Below are 17,287 nucleotides of genomic sequence, written 5' to 3'. Positions count from 1 at the left end.
AAGCTAAGTCTATAAATAAGCAAAATTTAACATACATAGGTAAGATTACAGTACATAGTTGTAGGATTCTTTCGGACTTCCTTATTGCTACCACCTATATCACCTTCACAATTGAACCTTTTATAAAAAGAGTGACTTTTGGTATTTGAAAATAGATTCATTATTCTTCATTATTAAACCTCATTATTTTTAAAACTTACTTTCTGCGGAATCATCAGGTTGCTCCAAATTAGTATTTTTCAATAATTCCTCGATGAGATCGTCGGGATTAACTCTGGTGATTTCTACCCTCCCGGGTATTCCCACCGCATCCGAATCTTGATTCTGATTCTTTTTCCGCCTCTCGTATGCTGCCTTTGCTCTGTCTAGCGATCCTGTCTCCGAAATAACCAGACTTCCAGCGCTGGGGTTCCTAAAAAAATCAAGAAAAATATATCACACAATGCATTAATCTATTTGTATAACTTTTTTAACGGGTGGAAATGTGTACTAGTGTTTTATTTTTGGAATTTTAAGACCTAATACATTCTAAATTGATTTTGTTTAAGAACCACTCGACCTTTTCGCTGGTATAATAGAGGAAGAACTTACAGTTTTCAGCAAGAGCTTTGCTACGAATGAACGAATGTGTCCTACTATTTCCCATTTCTTTGCGGGGATTTCCTGGCTTTCCGTATGAGGGTGTTTGTACCTATCCGACTGTCTGAAGACTTAGGGATGCAGAACTAACGTTAAAACAGTGTATTGATACCAATTCATACACAGAAGGTTTGACGAATTGTGCTCTTTCGTCGTTTATTTATATATTCGGCGTTTCAATTCATGAAAACCGTAGCAAAGCTCTTTCTGAAACCTATAAATCTTTTACAAATTTCGTATAGCTCAAAAAAACAGAAAACGATAGTAGTAAATCGTTTTAGTTTAAATCCATTACATCAGATGACACTCTTTGCAGCTACTACTGTATGAAACAGCAGGACACATTCGCTGGCTTTCCGTGTGGGTGTTTGTATATCATTATTATTATTATCTTGCACGAAAAGTTAATAAACGTCAGGGAAACTATTTTTATTCTACAGTTTCTATATAGAGTAAGGGAGCTCATCTGATTAAAGTGTAAAAAACTAAGTGCTGGTGAAGTAGGATCATGCAATCTGTGCTCTATGCTGTAGTGTTTTGGCTTTTCTAAATCTAGACTCATGCTCTATTGCTCGTCTCGAAAAAGACTACATAACATTGATTTCAACTGATTTAATACCTATCCTATTTCGATTTTTATCATAATGCGCATATTTTGTACATCCAAGAAAATTCCATGCACAAGAAACATTCCCTCACTCACCTCATTTAGAATTAATTTACTCTCATAGCTCACACAGTATTTAATTTTTTCTGTAGCAGAGTGTATGTCGAGGAAACCCCGAAGATAAACTAGTATACTTCTTCCCCAAGTTTTAATCTCCTTTACGGAGGTTGGTAAACATCATGACCACTGTATACCACGTTTTCTAAGTTTTTCTCTAGGGCATTCTATTTTTTTACGCTTTATATATCTGAGATACTACACTTTTCTGTCTTACAACCATTTTCAGTCGTCTTAACACATATGTCCATATCTCAAAATAGTTTTATCATTTCTCGATTCAGCATGTATGATCCAACGTATTTTTAGGATTAATGACAAATACCTATTACAACAGTTTTTAATTTTTATAAAGTTGCCACGTCGTCATTTTTAATGTTGTGGTAGAGTCCATATTCTCCACTACACCTTATTAATATTTTATTCATTAATTGTTCTGAAATTTTTTAAATGAACGGCTATTATTACGGTATCGTCAGCATACTTAATATTGTTAATAATCCATTCACTTTGATTTCTGCTGCTTCTGATTCAATATCTTCCACTGCTATTTACTGAGAACACTAGTCCTTGACATTAAAACAAAAATAGAAAAATCATACGCACACACATCGATCTTTGTCGACTGACCAGAGGACCAGTTGCATTTTTTACGTCACTCTGTGTTGCTACGTAGTTATTGTTCATTGTGGTTTTGTGTACTTCACCTACCGTGAATCTTCCTTCGTGGATTAACAAACGTCATCGAATAAATGTCGTGTAGTGTGAGGGTAAAGCATCATCGATAAAAGCATGATCGAATTCCATGAAAGTTCATCAAATCATGCAATAGACATTCTGAAGGAACTTAAAAAAGAGTGTGGAATGTTTCCGTGTGTTCCTTGCTTTGATTGATAGAATCCTTGCGCTTAATCCTACAGTGCTTAATAGGGCGATACAATAAATACATAGCAACAACTCGTTTAGGATTCATTATTATTCAATAAACTCATTCCACGAGAACCAAGCAACTAATTGTTTAAACGGTAAAAATCCGGAGTCTGAAAGCACCTGCTACCAATAAAATATCGGCCGATTTTATACTGGCCGTCCAAAATCGGTGTGTGTGGAAGTAGCGTAAGGGTCTTGTTATACAGCCGATATTATGATGGTATTTACATTGTTGTCAGATCTTCCGTTTTCCTGGAAATCTAATGAACTTTCTTATTTCAAATGGAACACCCTGTATATTTTTTACCTTCTGAAGTCCTTAAGAAATACTGATTATTTTTAAAAAAAAAAAAAAGAGGTTAGTCTTTGTATGTGGGTATATTTTATTTTATAAAAACCCTTAAAAGGGCAACATTACAAGCACGAACGTTTTCGGAACAACTGTTCCATCATCAGGTTAAAATGCCTAAAATAAGTATAAACCATTTAGTTACAACAAACGTGGTTTAAAATTTTGACTAAGGTTAAAAACAATAAAATGGTTATACTTACAGGTTAACATGCCTGAGCCACCAAAATATTTGGGTAAAAACCCTTTAAATTGAAAAATGTTACCGAAGAATGTACATGATGTTTATAATATTATATGATGTTTAATATTTTAATTAGATTTTACTTCAGGTAACATACACCCATGCTTAAGTGAGTTCCAGTGTCCGGAGAGTAAACCTCTTCAAACGGACTACGGTTGGCAACTGATTGATGAAATACTCATGAGCGGTGTCAGAAACAAAATGTCAATGAACCATGAAACATTGTTAGTTAAACATTATATTACTACAGCCAAAAGATTAAAACACTTTGATGATGTTAAAATGATAACAGTAATCCAGGTGTTGGAATTTAAAAATTTTTCTCTATAATTATTTAATATTGGATGTAAAAGATGTAAATTACTGGTGTTGTTGAAGGTCATGTTTAAGAAGATGACGTATGTATTAGGCAGCTTATTTTACTCTTTATCGTATGGAGTGTGGTCTAAAAGGTGTAATTTGTGAAGAATTAGCTGAAATATATGGAAATGTCCTTTTATGTTGCTAACATCTAGGACAAGGAAGAATAATTAGTATATATTTGTAGCTAATGTAAGACTTTTTTAAGTAGATGAAATTGTTTAATACTGCTAGTATCGTAAAAAATTTTTTTAATATAAGTGAGTCCAATAGTTTGAGAAAAAATGATTGAAAATCTTCCGGCTGAAGGAATTAAAGTTATAATTTATGTGATTAAATTTAAAATTTTTTTTTTATGGAAATACTGAGATCCTCAGAGACCTGGCAGGAATAACAGTAAATGGAATGACTAAAGAATAAAGGGGAGTGGGTTAAAGGGAAATGAATGAGTTAATCAACAAAATTAGAGATGATAGAGGTCCTTCATGCTTAAAGCATCTAGCACCCTGAACAAAATATATTTTGGTTGTGTTAAAATCTGATACATAAAAGTTTGAAATTTTATTTGTGAGTATGGTGTACTAAGTTGTTGACTAAGAGAGGGGGGAGCAATGGTTGATTAAAGGTTTAGGTAAAGTGGGAGAAAGTGAATTCTGATGAATTGCTGGATTGTGTTTAAATGTTTACTGAGTTTGGAACTAATGGGTGGATGGTAGATATATGAAAAGACAGAGAACTAGCAAAAGAAAAAAGAATGGACAGGAATATGGTGCAAACGTGAAGATTGTAAAATAATGAAATAGTGAGGTATAAAAGATATGATGTTAACAATAGGGGGCTGAAAAATTCTTTTGGAGGGAGTGTTGTGACAGTAGTGTAGAGAGAATGGTTGTTTTTAAAAAGCAATAATTGTTGAGAAGGATTAAGGTGTTGACATTTATAGAGGAAAGACAGATGAAGAAGATGGGGTAAATTTGAGAAGTGTGGGTTATGAAAAGAGTTGTCGGTGTAAGGGTTGAAAGTCACGGTTGAAAGATACATGGCGATTAACGCAGTTGGGGCTTCTTTGCTTTTCCTTGACTATTTCCAAGTCTTCATATAGATCTAATTTTAGAAAATTTTTTTGGGGTATATTATGTAACAAAGAGACGTCTTCTGGTATGTTGAGGGTATGTTTATGTTGTGCAAGATGTTGTGAGAAGGTGGAAGTGTTCTCTTTTTTAGTGTGTTCTTGGGAACGGGAAGTTAGTGATCTACAGGTTCTACCTATATATGTAGCATCACAATCAGAGCACTGTAATTTGTAAACACCACTACGATCCATGTAGTTGATGCAATCTTTTGAATTGGTTAAACATTGTCCTAGATTGTTCAGGACTTTAAAAGAAATGTGGGTATTCTCAACAGATCTTTTTAGAATATATCTGATATCTCCAGAAAGACGTTCTTGAAGGTAAGGTAAGGAAGCATAATGAGGTTTAATGGTCAAGTCTCTGGGGAACGCAGCCTCTCTCAAAAGTTTGAGTTGTCTTTTATTAATAAGTTTGTTAATGAGGTTGGGGTCATACCCATTGTTGGATGCTATTTGTTTTAGAATATTGAGTTCTGTTTGGTAGTTAGATTGTGATAGTGGGATTGTTTCTAGGCGGTGAATATAACTATGGAAGGCTGCATATTTATGTGACATTGGGTGGTTGGAAGATAAAGGTATGATATGATCGGTTTGTGTAGGTTTCCTATAGATACTGAAATCGAAATGGTCGTTTAATCTGGTAATAGTAAGGTCGAGGAAATTAATTGATTGAGACGACTCTAGTTCCATGGTGAACTTTATATTTGGGTGGATTTGATTTATTTTGGAGAGTAATAGATCAGCTGAATTCGAGTTACCTGATATGAAGACTAAACAGTCATCAACATATCGAAACCAATGGAGAATTTCAGGATTTTTCATAATGTGTGTGGATTCTAAGTGATCCATAAATATATCAGCTAGGAGAGGGGAAAGGCAACTACCCATGGCTAAGCCATCAGGTTGTCTGTAAAATTTACTATTGAAAACAAAAAAGTCTTGAGCTAGACAAGTTTGTAATAATTGAATAATTGAGTTAGTGGTAGACATAGTGATAGAATTTGCTCGTAGAAGAGAGTGGACCAGATTAATAGTTTCTTGTTTGGGGACTGAAGTAAACAAATTGCTGACATCAAATGAAAGCATTGTGATGTTGGGATGAAGATTTATTTGTTGGAGATTGTTGACTAGATGAATTGTATTTTTGACTGAAAAGCGAGGGGTGAAGTTCGTCATATTGTTAATGAGATTCAATATGAATTTTGACAGGATAGAAACTTTAGTGTTTATAAAACTAACAACAGGACGAATGGGAATTCCCTCTTTGTGTATCTTAGGTAAACCATACAATCTGGGTGTTAATGGGTTGCTAGGTATTTTATAATATGGAGCATCATGTTCTGACAAAAATTCTGTGAAAAGTTTATTGGTAGCTTTGATTTTATTAATGAACTTTTTTGTTGGATCTTCGGGGAGTGGAGTGAAATTGTTATCTGAAAGAAATGTAGTGACCTTGTCGTTATATAACTTCTGATCAAGAATGACTAGACAATTGCCTTTGTCTGCTTTACTAATGATTAAATTATGGGATTTAATTTTGTTTTGAATAGACTTGAGGATATGGAGTTGGTCTTTCTGTTTTTTGTTATTTTGGTGGCTCAGGCATGTTAACCTGTAAGTATAACCATTTTATTGTTTTTAACCTTAGTCAAAATTTTAAACCACGTTTGTTGTAACTAAATGGTTTATACTTATTTTAGGCATTTTAACCTGATGATGGAACAGTTGTTCCGAAAACGTTCGTGCTTGTAATGTTGCCCTTTTAAGGGTTTTTATAAAATAAAATATACCCACATACAAAGACTAACCTCTTTTGTTATACGTGGTATACAGCCAGCTACAGGAATTATTTTCCTTGTGGATTTTGATTATTTTTTATGTAATGTTTCCTATACCTAAACGGAAATCAGAAAAATAATCAGTATTTCTTAAGATCTTCAAAAGGGAAAAAATATACAGGGTGATTTATTTAAATAAGAAGATTTATTAGATTTACAAAAAAAAAGGAAATATATGACAACAAAGTTACCATCTGATCACCATAATATCGGCCGCACCACAAGAGCCTTACACACCAAAAATCTTAAGAGCCGTTTTTGAGATAATTGGGCGTTTCATACTTATTTGTCTTTCTATTGAAGAGACTCTGCAGTGATTTTAAGTCGTGAGATTTTTACACTTCAAAATCACTATTCTTTCGCTCATTCAATTTTTGAAATTTCGCAAAAAGACACGATTACCCTCCTTCCGGGTGGCGGCACTATTTTTCCTTCAGTTTAAAGTACTAAAGAACAAAATAAATTGGTCAAAAGTGACCTCAAATTTCAAAATCAATGTTTTTGCATAAAAAAAAATGGATTTTTATGCAGAATTAGACAAATACCAAAATAATATGAGAGCTTAATGAAAATATACAAATAGGCAAGTGAGTGACAAAGGGCTGCTGCTTCTAGCACTGGCGAAAATATCTAGTGAAACAAAGAAGAATATCAAAAGGTCATGATTTATTCTATTCATATTCCGCTTCACTATGTTAGTGACAAAAAAGTCGGTGATGTCAAAGAGTGGTCATCATATTAACAATCAAATGGAAAAAAATATTAGTGTGATAATAATAAAAAATTTTTTGTACACAATCATTTTAGAATAAAATTTAATGATTATGTATTTTTTAACACCCCATAATTTTCTTAATTACATATTGTACACATATACCACGTGAAAAGGACACCTTAATATCATAATTACAAATATGGGTATATTTTTATATAAAATATAGCATAAAAACATATTGTACATAAAATGTGAAACAAAATTAACACAAACAACAAAAAAACAATTTCAAAAGTTTTATGTCTATAAAGCGCGCCAAGCTAAGCATTTTCAAAGCGACAAAAAGCAAGAAGCTCTAAAACAGCTGACACAAAGACCAACACATAAGACAAAACACTAACGTCGTGATACTGGGACGTCTCACTGAAGGTGGATTTTGGGTATCGGACGAAACGTCCGTCACTACAACGACATCATTCGAAGTTTGATCGTCCGGACTGATGGCTAACGGCGCCAGCTTACCTGCCGACACACCGTCCAACAGCTTGCGATGTTGCATGCCCCTGCAAACCATAGGCGTAACACCAAAATAGTTTAGTTATGTAAAAAAGCAAATACGGCACAAATTAATATCAATGTTAGTAAATGGGAATATTATACATATTTAATAACAGTAAATAATCAAGAAATACATTGTTTCACTATGTACAATAATTTTCGAAGGAAGATTTTACAAAATTAATAAATAAGTAAATTTTTATTTAAAACTCTTTACAAATCGGCTCATGGTGATGGAGGAATTACTATTAATGATTTCCATCAGCATGTTATGCAGGAGATTATTTTGAAACACATAGATTAAATCATCTTTCGGACCGTGCCATATGCAGCCGATGAATGCCATAGAAAACTTCAACTTTCTTTGGTAACCTGAGTCTATGTCAGTATTTATAAAGCGTACTGGGTCATTGGTGCTTTTTTTGTAAAATGAATCCTACTTGTGTAATTGGTTTCTATTGAAATGGATTTGGACCAATTCTGTTAGGTAGGCATCAGACTGCCCGACCGACCACGAGCAACCGTCCGACGGCGAACAACCAACTTTTGTATTTTTATTTTTAAACTCACATTACTCGTTCGTTTTCCATCGACCGACCGTCAAAACGTCAGGAGATTGTAGCAACATAATCACACTATTGTAATATTATTTTATCGGGCTTTTTGTAGAAAATTAAATTATGAAAAAAATTAGCAGCGAGAATTCTACTGATAAAATGTTTATCACTTATTTGGGACACCAACAAGGGGAATTCTTTGTTATATCCCATTCTATTAAATGATTCTATTAAATTTCAAAATTATTATAGGATGTTCAAGCCCAAATTTTATTATTTTATATTATTTTATATTATTTAATATTTATTAATTACAAATTTTGAAATTTCAATGGTCAATGACATTGCTCAGAACAGTATAAATAAATACGAAATGTTCCATATTCATCGACCAAACGATCAAAAATTCCAACAAGTCCGAATTTCAAAACTGGACGATCGCGATCGGTCGCTGTAAGTGATGGACGGTCCACCAGTCTGACTCTGCGCATACATTTTCATAGACTCGTAATGTTGGTTTAGGACACCTTAAGTTTTGCCGACGTTCAAGTAGTCATCGCACAAGATGAAGAAGATCTCAGCTTTATGCTCAGAAAACTAGAAGAAGAATATAAAAACAACGGAATGGAAATAAACTTAGAGAAAACCGAATACCTATCAACAGAAAACAAGGATATGAGAAACCTAGAGATAGAAGAGGGAAGACAAATAAATGGAACAGATAAATTCAAGTATTTAGGAACCATAATATCGAACCAGGGAACAACAGAAGAAGATATAAACAACAGACTGAGACAAACAAGAAACTGTATAAGACAACTAAACTCAGTGTTGTGGGATAAGAACATTACGATAAAGACAAAAAAGAGAATATATAATACCCTGACAAGAAGTATCCTGACATATGGATCCGAAAACTGGACAATAAACAAGAGAAATAGAGGTAGAATAAGAGCAGTAGAAATGGAGTTCCTGAGGAGAAGCTGTAGACTTACAAAAAGAGACAGAATTGAAAACGCAGAGATTAAGCGGAGAATGGGAGTGCAATCAGACATAATCGACTATATAGAGGAGAAGAGACTATCCTGGTACGGCCACGTCAGAAGAGCGGACAGAGGACGCTGGATAAACAAAATCACAGAATGGAGCCCGATTGGAAGAAGAAAGAGAGGAAGACCCCGAAGGTCATCGAGATGAAATCGACGAGGCTATGGAGAAAAGAACCCTGCGAGATGGAGACTGGAATGACAGGGAAAATTGGAGAAAACGGTTGAGTGAAGGAAGACAGTGAAAACTGTGGAAATCCTTAGTAGTAGTAATGTTGGTCCAGTTGGTCGATCGTGGACGGTCGGTCGGGTCGAGCAGTCTGATTCCTCCCTTAAGGATCAGACTCTCGGGGAGCTTGTCAGATAAGCTAAGGAGATGAGGCGGTAATTATCTGACTTGTCTGCTGATTTTCGTAGTTTGAGGCTTCTTCTGGAGTGAATGGTAGGGAGTACTCTGATTCTAATAGGTAGTTTTTAAATTCTTAAGTTCTTTTTTTATAGTAGTGGTAAATTTTTTATCGTGCGTTCATCTGACCGTGACAACTACCTGTAAGTCGATTTTATTGGGATTGATGTCGAAACTGCACATTGGACTATCAATGTAAGACCTTTATGGAGGTGATCGCAACATGCAGTTGAATGTAAATACCCCATAAAAATATAAATAATAATTGACGACTTGAATTCAAGAGGACTTAAAAGATCGAAATTTGTGAAACTTAATTTTTACGAATAGCCATTCTGAAGAGGCCTTTTAGGGCGAAATACGTATAAGCGGATACACAGACACACTGTACGTGAAATCAAACATCTTAACTGTCTTTTTCCTTTTATTCCGATATACTCTGTACGAGTACTAGAAACCAATTCGCTAAGGATTTTTGCTTAGTTGAGGAGATATGTTGTGGAATGCAATTTTTAGATTCCCCATGTCTCTAAAACATCTTTATCAACGTCTGTTTTGCCTTGCAATTCTTAGAAGGCACAGATTAAAGCAAAAATCTGAATTTGGTTTCGAACATTAGTTTACGGATTTTAATATCAGATGTCCCTATTTGCGTCCATACGAAGCCATGTTAGAATTGCTTCCTAAGACAGAAGAGATTTATTTTCTCGTTCAGAGCGACTGTGAATAGCCGTTCTAAAGAGCCCTTTTAGGGCGAAATACGTATAAGTGCATACACAGACGCACTGTACGTGAAATCCAATCTTAACTGTCTTTTTCCTTTTAATTGTTACGTTTAAAAAGGTTAATAAAATTTTAACTTCAAAAGAAGTCGTGTGGTAAACTTATTTACCACAAAAAAAAGTAACCTTAGAACAGTTTCAGGAAAAAATCGTTACAATATTTTAAATATTTTTGATTGATTGTACAAGGAAACGGAATTATTCGAAAAAAATCAAGTTTTTGCACTGGCTGTAATAACATTTTCTGCTTATAAATAAAAATTTACTGTAACATGTTTTCCAGACAAATTATACTGTGATTAGTAGTAGAAAAAAATTTTGAATTATAAAAATATTCATTATTTACAAGACTATATACAACATATTAGAAAAGCAACAATATATACATGTATGTATTATAATCCCACCTAATTCAATTTAATGAATATGCAAACCTTACCATTATTATTTCTGTTAAATCAAAACGCTTGTTATAAAAACTACCTTATGTACCTACAAAACAGATGATTCTTTAATGATCATGACACTTTTGAGAAAAATGAAACATTATACATACGTACGATAATGCGAAGCCCACTGCCAGGTCTGGAAATTCGTCGTTTTTGTTGATTAATAGTAATGAAAACCAAAAAATAAATAAACAGAAATGTTAAAGATGAAGAAAGAATAGGATTATTATTTAGGCCTTTTTGTTTTATAACTAATTTAGAAGGAATATTGTTAGTATACTAAAATTAACAAATCTTATTATTTCTCTACATTTACTATCACCGTGCTTTATTACAGTGCAGTGGGGTATCCGGAAAATTCGCTGAATAATTCACCGACTTTCGAGTTCACGCACAAGTATTCATTTGGTACAAATAGCTCAAACTGTAGAAAAAAATCGTGCATTAATTTGTGAATTTTATCTTTGAAACCTGCACAGTGTTATAAAGGACAATGCTTGGAGTAATCCCCAAATCTTTGCAATTCCAAACTGTTGATTATAATTTTTTTATGGCACTTTTAAGGTGCAAAAAATAGTGTTTTTTGATTATTTTTATTGTATCAAATCAGCATTTTAGTGTAAAATAAGTCCAATATTATGAAAGTACATATAAAAAGCTTTAATTTGAGCTTAATGTTACATTAAATTTGACCGAATAGTTTATGCAAAATTAACGATTGAAGGCCCAAAAATGTCAATTTTTTACCATTTTTTATTTTTGAAATAACTTTTTTTTATACAAAAAGCAGTATATTGTAGCTCTTTTAATTACAAACCATATATTTTATAATATTGTGCTCATTCTACCCCAAAATATTGATGTGATACAATAAAAATAATCAAAAAACACCCTTTTTTGCACCTTCAAAGTGCCATAAAAAAATTATAAACAACAATTTAGAGTTGCAAACACTTAAGGTTATTATAGGCATTGCCGTTCTACCGTTGTGCTGGTTGCAAAAATTCAATAATTAATGATAAAATCATTCATTTTTGGCTCAGCTTGGACTATTTGTATATTTGTAAAATAAGTGAATTACGTTTTCAATGAACTGAGAAGCTGTGAAATCGTTAGTAGATGGACTGTTCGGTGATCTTTTCTGAAACACTATGGCATTATTATTATTCAGTTAGTAAGTCTGTTTATCAATATAGTTGAGAAATTACTTCTAAAATATACAATGCACATACAAAATACATAGATCGTATTCGCAAACTGTAACCTCAAATTCAGTTTCAAAGTTTTCAGTTTTAAATTGCTAATTTGCTGGCCAAAGAAGTTACAGAAAGGTAAATAAATTGGGCTGATGACTAGTTTGAATGGCCTCAGCTATTGATATAATATATCTCCTAAGTATTTTCTAATATCCTGTTTATTCTGACGAGCGCCATTTTAATTTTTTTTTTTTAAATCACTGTAAGAATTTATTTCGATTCCACTGTGATTCAATTTTGATTATCAATTTCAAAGGGTTGTTGTTGTTACAAGTTTCTATGGCGCCCAGTTTTCGAGATTTTCTTTTTTCAGAAAATACTACATAGGGAGCACCTGTTTCATATCCCACTTCATCTAGCGACGCCTTTGTTTTTAGGAGATTATTAGTAAGGTCCCACCATACCGAATAAAAAGGTATTTCCATTATATCCTTCTTAATAATCACTTGATCTCAATGAAATTCTCACGGCCCTTACAAAATAGTCCAAAAAATTTGCTTTTTATTTAGATTTTCTGAAAAGGAACACATTAACATGCAAATTCTGGAGAAAATCTTTGTTTGAAAATCTGAAATGTTTTGTATTACAAAAATTTCCACAGGTATTAAAACAAACGAGATTTTTTGGAAGTACCATTTGTACACCATAGGTTATAGACTCATATAACAATGGTAGATATTGAGTAAAAATAGTAACTTTCGGTCAACCAATCGCTTTTCACCGCAGCGTCACCATTTTCTTTTATATGTAAAGCCAGCTAGCGGGCGTGGCCTACCTACAGCTCGTAATCCAAGCAGAGGCTCTCCTCAACTTCGATAGAGTGGTGCGTAGAAGTCTTAGTTAATATCAGAATGTCTACCATAAGTGAATAAAATGAAAAACAAGTAAAAATTTTTTCCCAATAGAATCAACTACGTGTAGAGTAGAATTTCTTGTGATTGTTGGTCACTTTGGAAGCTTAGGGTGTATTCTAAATGTATCTTCAGTATTAGAAACCCTGTTAACACAGAGGTGCCCTTTAGCTTGGGAACACTGCCTCACGAGTAGTGAAGGAAAATACACAGGTGAATCTCATCTCCAGTGTACCCGACTATTTTCAACTACCTCCGGAATCTTCTATATATCAATCACTCTTCTGATGCTATCCAGATCCCAGACTACAAAAAACCCCGCAAAAATACCCTGCACAAAAATTTTCCCGGGATTCTACTACCAGTGGACGAACAAAGACCAATGACCTACGAGAAATCAACCATTCAACAGTATATTCCAAATTCCAAAACAAACCAAATTCAGGAACCCATCCAACTAAACCCACCACTCATTTCTGACACTTCGGGGAATCTACCACACAGGCCCAATCTACTCCCGCTCAAGCCCCAGTCAATCTATTCAAGTATATAATCAAGCAAATTCCCACAGACATCTGTTAGATGAGCTTCGCTGAATCCCTTAAAGTCTTTCTCTAAGAAGGTAACTAAGACGGGTAATTACAACAAATACATTCAGTCTTCATCCCTGTCAGAATGGCCCGTTATGGCGATCAGAAACCCCAAACCAATCACCATCTAGTCATAACTGAAGTCAACAGGGATTTTAAACATGAATATATCCAGGATAGCCTGAGAACTGAGTCACGAAAGTCGTTAGCCATAGAACAATATCACCACAAACTTCGTCAGTCTTTATAGACTCCAAAACCAAGTACCTCGAGGCACTTTCGAGAGGTACCATCATTGTCGGGGATGTGTTGGACTGCAGGGTCCAACAATTGTTCATCTGAAACATTGCTCTAAATGCTACCAAAGTTGACATCTCAACACAGAATGCCCTCAAAGGGTCACAATATGTCCCAATTCTGGGCAACAACACGCATGCCTCACAGACAACATTCCTAAGTATCCCAATTGTCAGGCCTTCTCACACCTAGATCCTCTGCCTGAAAAGTTCCTTCAATAATTCTCCAGAAAAAAAACAGAACATAACCCGTCACTGCTACTAAACAAGCACCTTCACACTCTTCGGACATGGAGCCGATAATTTACTCATCTAAATGATTCACGTATCCTTGATCATTTTAACGTCTTTCCTGTAAAAAGTGACAATGACGCTGGATTCTATAACGAGTTTGATCACAACATGTATGATCACGCAATCACCACAAGTAAAAATCACGCTTTGAGGTCCATCAGGCGCCAATAGCGGAAGCTTTTGAAGAAATATCTTTAGAAGAAGTATCTTTAGAAGAGTATCACAATCAATAATACAAAGGACAGGGAGAGATTCATTTTCTATGGTTTCCTCTGCAAGATGCTACATGGCCTAGGTTGAAGATGTAGCTGCAGCTGACTTATATGCTTTTACTAAAGACAAACATCTTAAAGAAGCCTTCTGTATGAATTGACAACTCGATCTGTCCAAAAGAAGCTCTTCGACATAATCTGCCGGAGCTAACCCAACATAACATTGCTGCTATCTCTAGCTACTTCCGCCGTCTTGCCACCTCAGCATTACAAATCATTTCTCCATCCAATCCAGTAAAGGATCACATTCCTTGAGAGGTTTAAAAAAGCCTAAAGCCAGTATCCTTATTTTTTAATCATTTCTGATTCACGTCATTAATTTGTTAGCAGACTAATCAGAAGTTATGTGAATTTTTTATACTTGATATATTTGATGATTCCGTCTATTTATATACAAAAGGGAAATAACAGAACAAATATTGCTTCAACACTCGTATGGTAGTCCTTTAATATGATTCTACATTTATTATTTGGATTAATTACAAATTAAAGTACTTGCTTCGATTTACTTCAGTCATGAGACGAAAATGCCACTAAACCTCTAAAAATCATACGAACAAGCAGAATTTTGCTGGTAATGTCAATTTTGTGAACCCCAAAAAGATGCAAAAAAGTTTTAAAAAGAAAGGCAAACTTACTTGCGGAATTTTTTGGGTCCCAAAATTGACATTACCAGCAAACTTCCGCTTGTTCGTCTCGTTTTTAAAGATCAAATCTGTGTCGATTGGACAAATAGTTTGTTATATATGTACACAAAATTTAAAACAAAAAGGCCAGTAAAGATATAATAGTAAAGACAGTTAAAACAGAAGGCACAAAAAGCGGAAAAAGGTTAAAGCTAGAGTAAACAAAACACATAAAGACGAAACACAAACAAGGAAAAATAAAATAAATGATAAAATAAAAAGAAATCATACCTTTTGACGGGCTGTACAGTAAGCCCATCGTTCGCAGAATGACCAGACCGTAGCGAGCTCAGTGAAGTCGTACGAGTCTCGGGCAGACTCTTTAACAAAGGATTGGGAACTTTAAAGAGGTTAGGAGGACTGTGTCTTTGTTGGGGGCTGTTGTTTTCGCTGATGCTCTTCCGTTTGGGCCTGGGAGTTAAGAATGAAAATAAACTTTCTGAGCTGAATAATTTGCTACTGAACGATTTCTCCGGAGGTGGCTGTACTGGCATTCTGGGTATTTCGAATTCGCTTTTGGAACGCAGCACTCCTTCTTGGTTTCTCCTATTCTTCTCGATTTCTTTTAGGCTTAATCGATTGTCTGTTGTAGGTTCCCGATTACTCGTAGTGTCAGATTTTCGATGTTGAATATCCTCGACTGTGAGCATGTTAGATTTTATCCTCTCTACCACAGAGGTGGACGACGATTTTTGCAATTCGATGAAGTTTTGTGAGAAAACGTCGGATCTATGATTAAACGAAACTTCTGGAGTCTTATACTCATCGTTACTAGAATAACTTAACTGACTTTGATAAGACCTCGGAGTTCCGTACATAGAATTCAGTTCCCCATCAGGTACATCTTTGGAGGGAGTGGAAGTGGCGATATTCTTCGGGAGGGAAGCCGCAAATGCCCGGCAATTAGGAGAGTGGATTGTGTTGGGGATGTTAATTTTTTTAGGGTATGTGTTAAGCTTAAAGTTATTTAAAGGCATAGGTTTGTTGTTTGCCCGGACCGATCTGCTATGTAGGTTCCTGATATAAACAGAATATAAGTCAAGCATGCAAGACGACGGCCAAAGGTTGTAATGTAATTATTTCTACACTTTTCCTAGTATACGGCTGCTATAAACAATAGCTAAATTTAAAAAGCAAAGGGAAAGAAATACATGTCTACCTTATCAAGAGCTATGACGTTGTCTAAAACAGTAAGACGGCCGCTAATCCGCAATTTTTATTATTAATAATTGCACAATATTGATATTGTGCAATAATGAATGCACAATAAATTATATTGTGCAGTTTTTGATATAGAATAAAAAATTGTACAATAATACTTGAATACTTCTTCATTTTATTAAAATTTTGGGCAATATACAGGTTGTGGGACAAGTTTTAATTAAAGGTAATGGCGGATATGGCACTTCCGGTTATACCGAAACATAGACGTCAACTTTGTTATTTTAAATACAACCTAACACTTTTATTTTATTTTTGAATTTTACATGAAATTGGAGATAAATTTGTGTACAATGTCCGATACCAAAAATGAAGTATTTTCGAGATAGTTCTATTTTTTTCAAAATTTTGAAAAAATCCTAATCCGCATTGAATAGGGATATTCTCCATTAATAACGAGGCTGGTGATGTAAAATTGTAACCAATAAACAACAAGCGCTTGCCCGTTATCTCCATATGTCCAACTCACTGATATTTCATACAGGGTGTTTTAAACTTAGCCGTCAACATGCACAATTTAAATCATTTATAAGTTGTTTTAGCAAGCGGTTGGGGAGAGCGGTTGCTCTCGAAGCTGGAACACCCGCAGCAGTAGACATCTATGTAACGTTGGTAGTACCTGTAGTCCCGTTTTCCTAAGTCTTAAGGGACGTTTCAACTCGGATACAAACAGTTCTCAACTGGTTCCGCAGCAGCAGACATCTATGTAACGTTAGTCGTACCTATAGCCCCGTTTTCCTAAGCCTTAAGAGGCTTTCAACTCGGATACTAACAGTTCTCAACTGGTCCAAGTCACACAGTTAGGAATCATGGCGGTAGGTATTGGCAAGGCAATATCACCTGATCCATTGTCTTTCCAGGAGCAGCTATGAACCTTGTGCACCACGTGATCTTCTGACCTAGGAGCAAACCTGCCGTACGCGGGAGAGCGGAATTTGAAGGTCGTTATAATACAAGAATTGATCAGACCTCACACCCAGTCAAGGGACCGTGTAAACGTGAATGCATTTAACCAGTTAACCTCCCCCCCCATATGGTTAAATTATGGAGATTTTTGGGGCAAGGCTATTTCACAACCTCCGTTTTGGTAGT

The 17,287-nt window shown here is 34.8% G+C and overlaps 1 protein-coding gene across 4 annotated transcripts in view; it reads right to left on the bottom strand.

Annotated features, from left to right (window-relative positions):
- The window catches only part of LOC140439096 (EEIG family member 2), a 216,893-nt gene that overhangs the window by 13,436 nt on the left and 186,170 nt on the right, over window positions 1–17,287 (bottom strand). The window contains exons 6-8 of one of the 4 annotated variants that reach the window (XR_011950601.1): window positions 15,206–15,991; window positions 10,841–10,865; window positions 201–412 (exon numbers count right to left, since the gene is read on the bottom strand). Coding sequence is in view for 3 of the 4 variants with exons in the window: in XM_072528777.1 (XP_072384878.1) it covers window positions 201–412; window positions 15,206–15,991 (998 nt within the window). In the remaining variant the exon portion in view is untranslated. Of the gene's footprint in view, window positions 1–200; window positions 413–7,332; window positions 7,495–10,840; window positions 10,866–15,205; window positions 15,992–17,287 lie in introns of all 4 variants that reach the window. The other 3 variants (XM_072528777.1, XM_072528779.1, XM_072528780.1) reach the window with 3 other exon arrangements.

The sequence above is a fragment of the Diabrotica undecimpunctata genome, chromosome 4 (assembly GCF_040954645.1).
Source record: "Diabrotica undecimpunctata isolate CICGRU chromosome 4, icDiaUnde3, whole genome shotgun sequence".
Taxonomy (NCBI): Eukaryota; Metazoa; Arthropoda; class Insecta; order Coleoptera; family Chrysomelidae; genus Diabrotica; species Diabrotica undecimpunctata.
The sequence above is the reverse complement of the archived record's forward strand: the minus strand, read 5'-3'. Positions and strand labels throughout refer to the sequence as shown.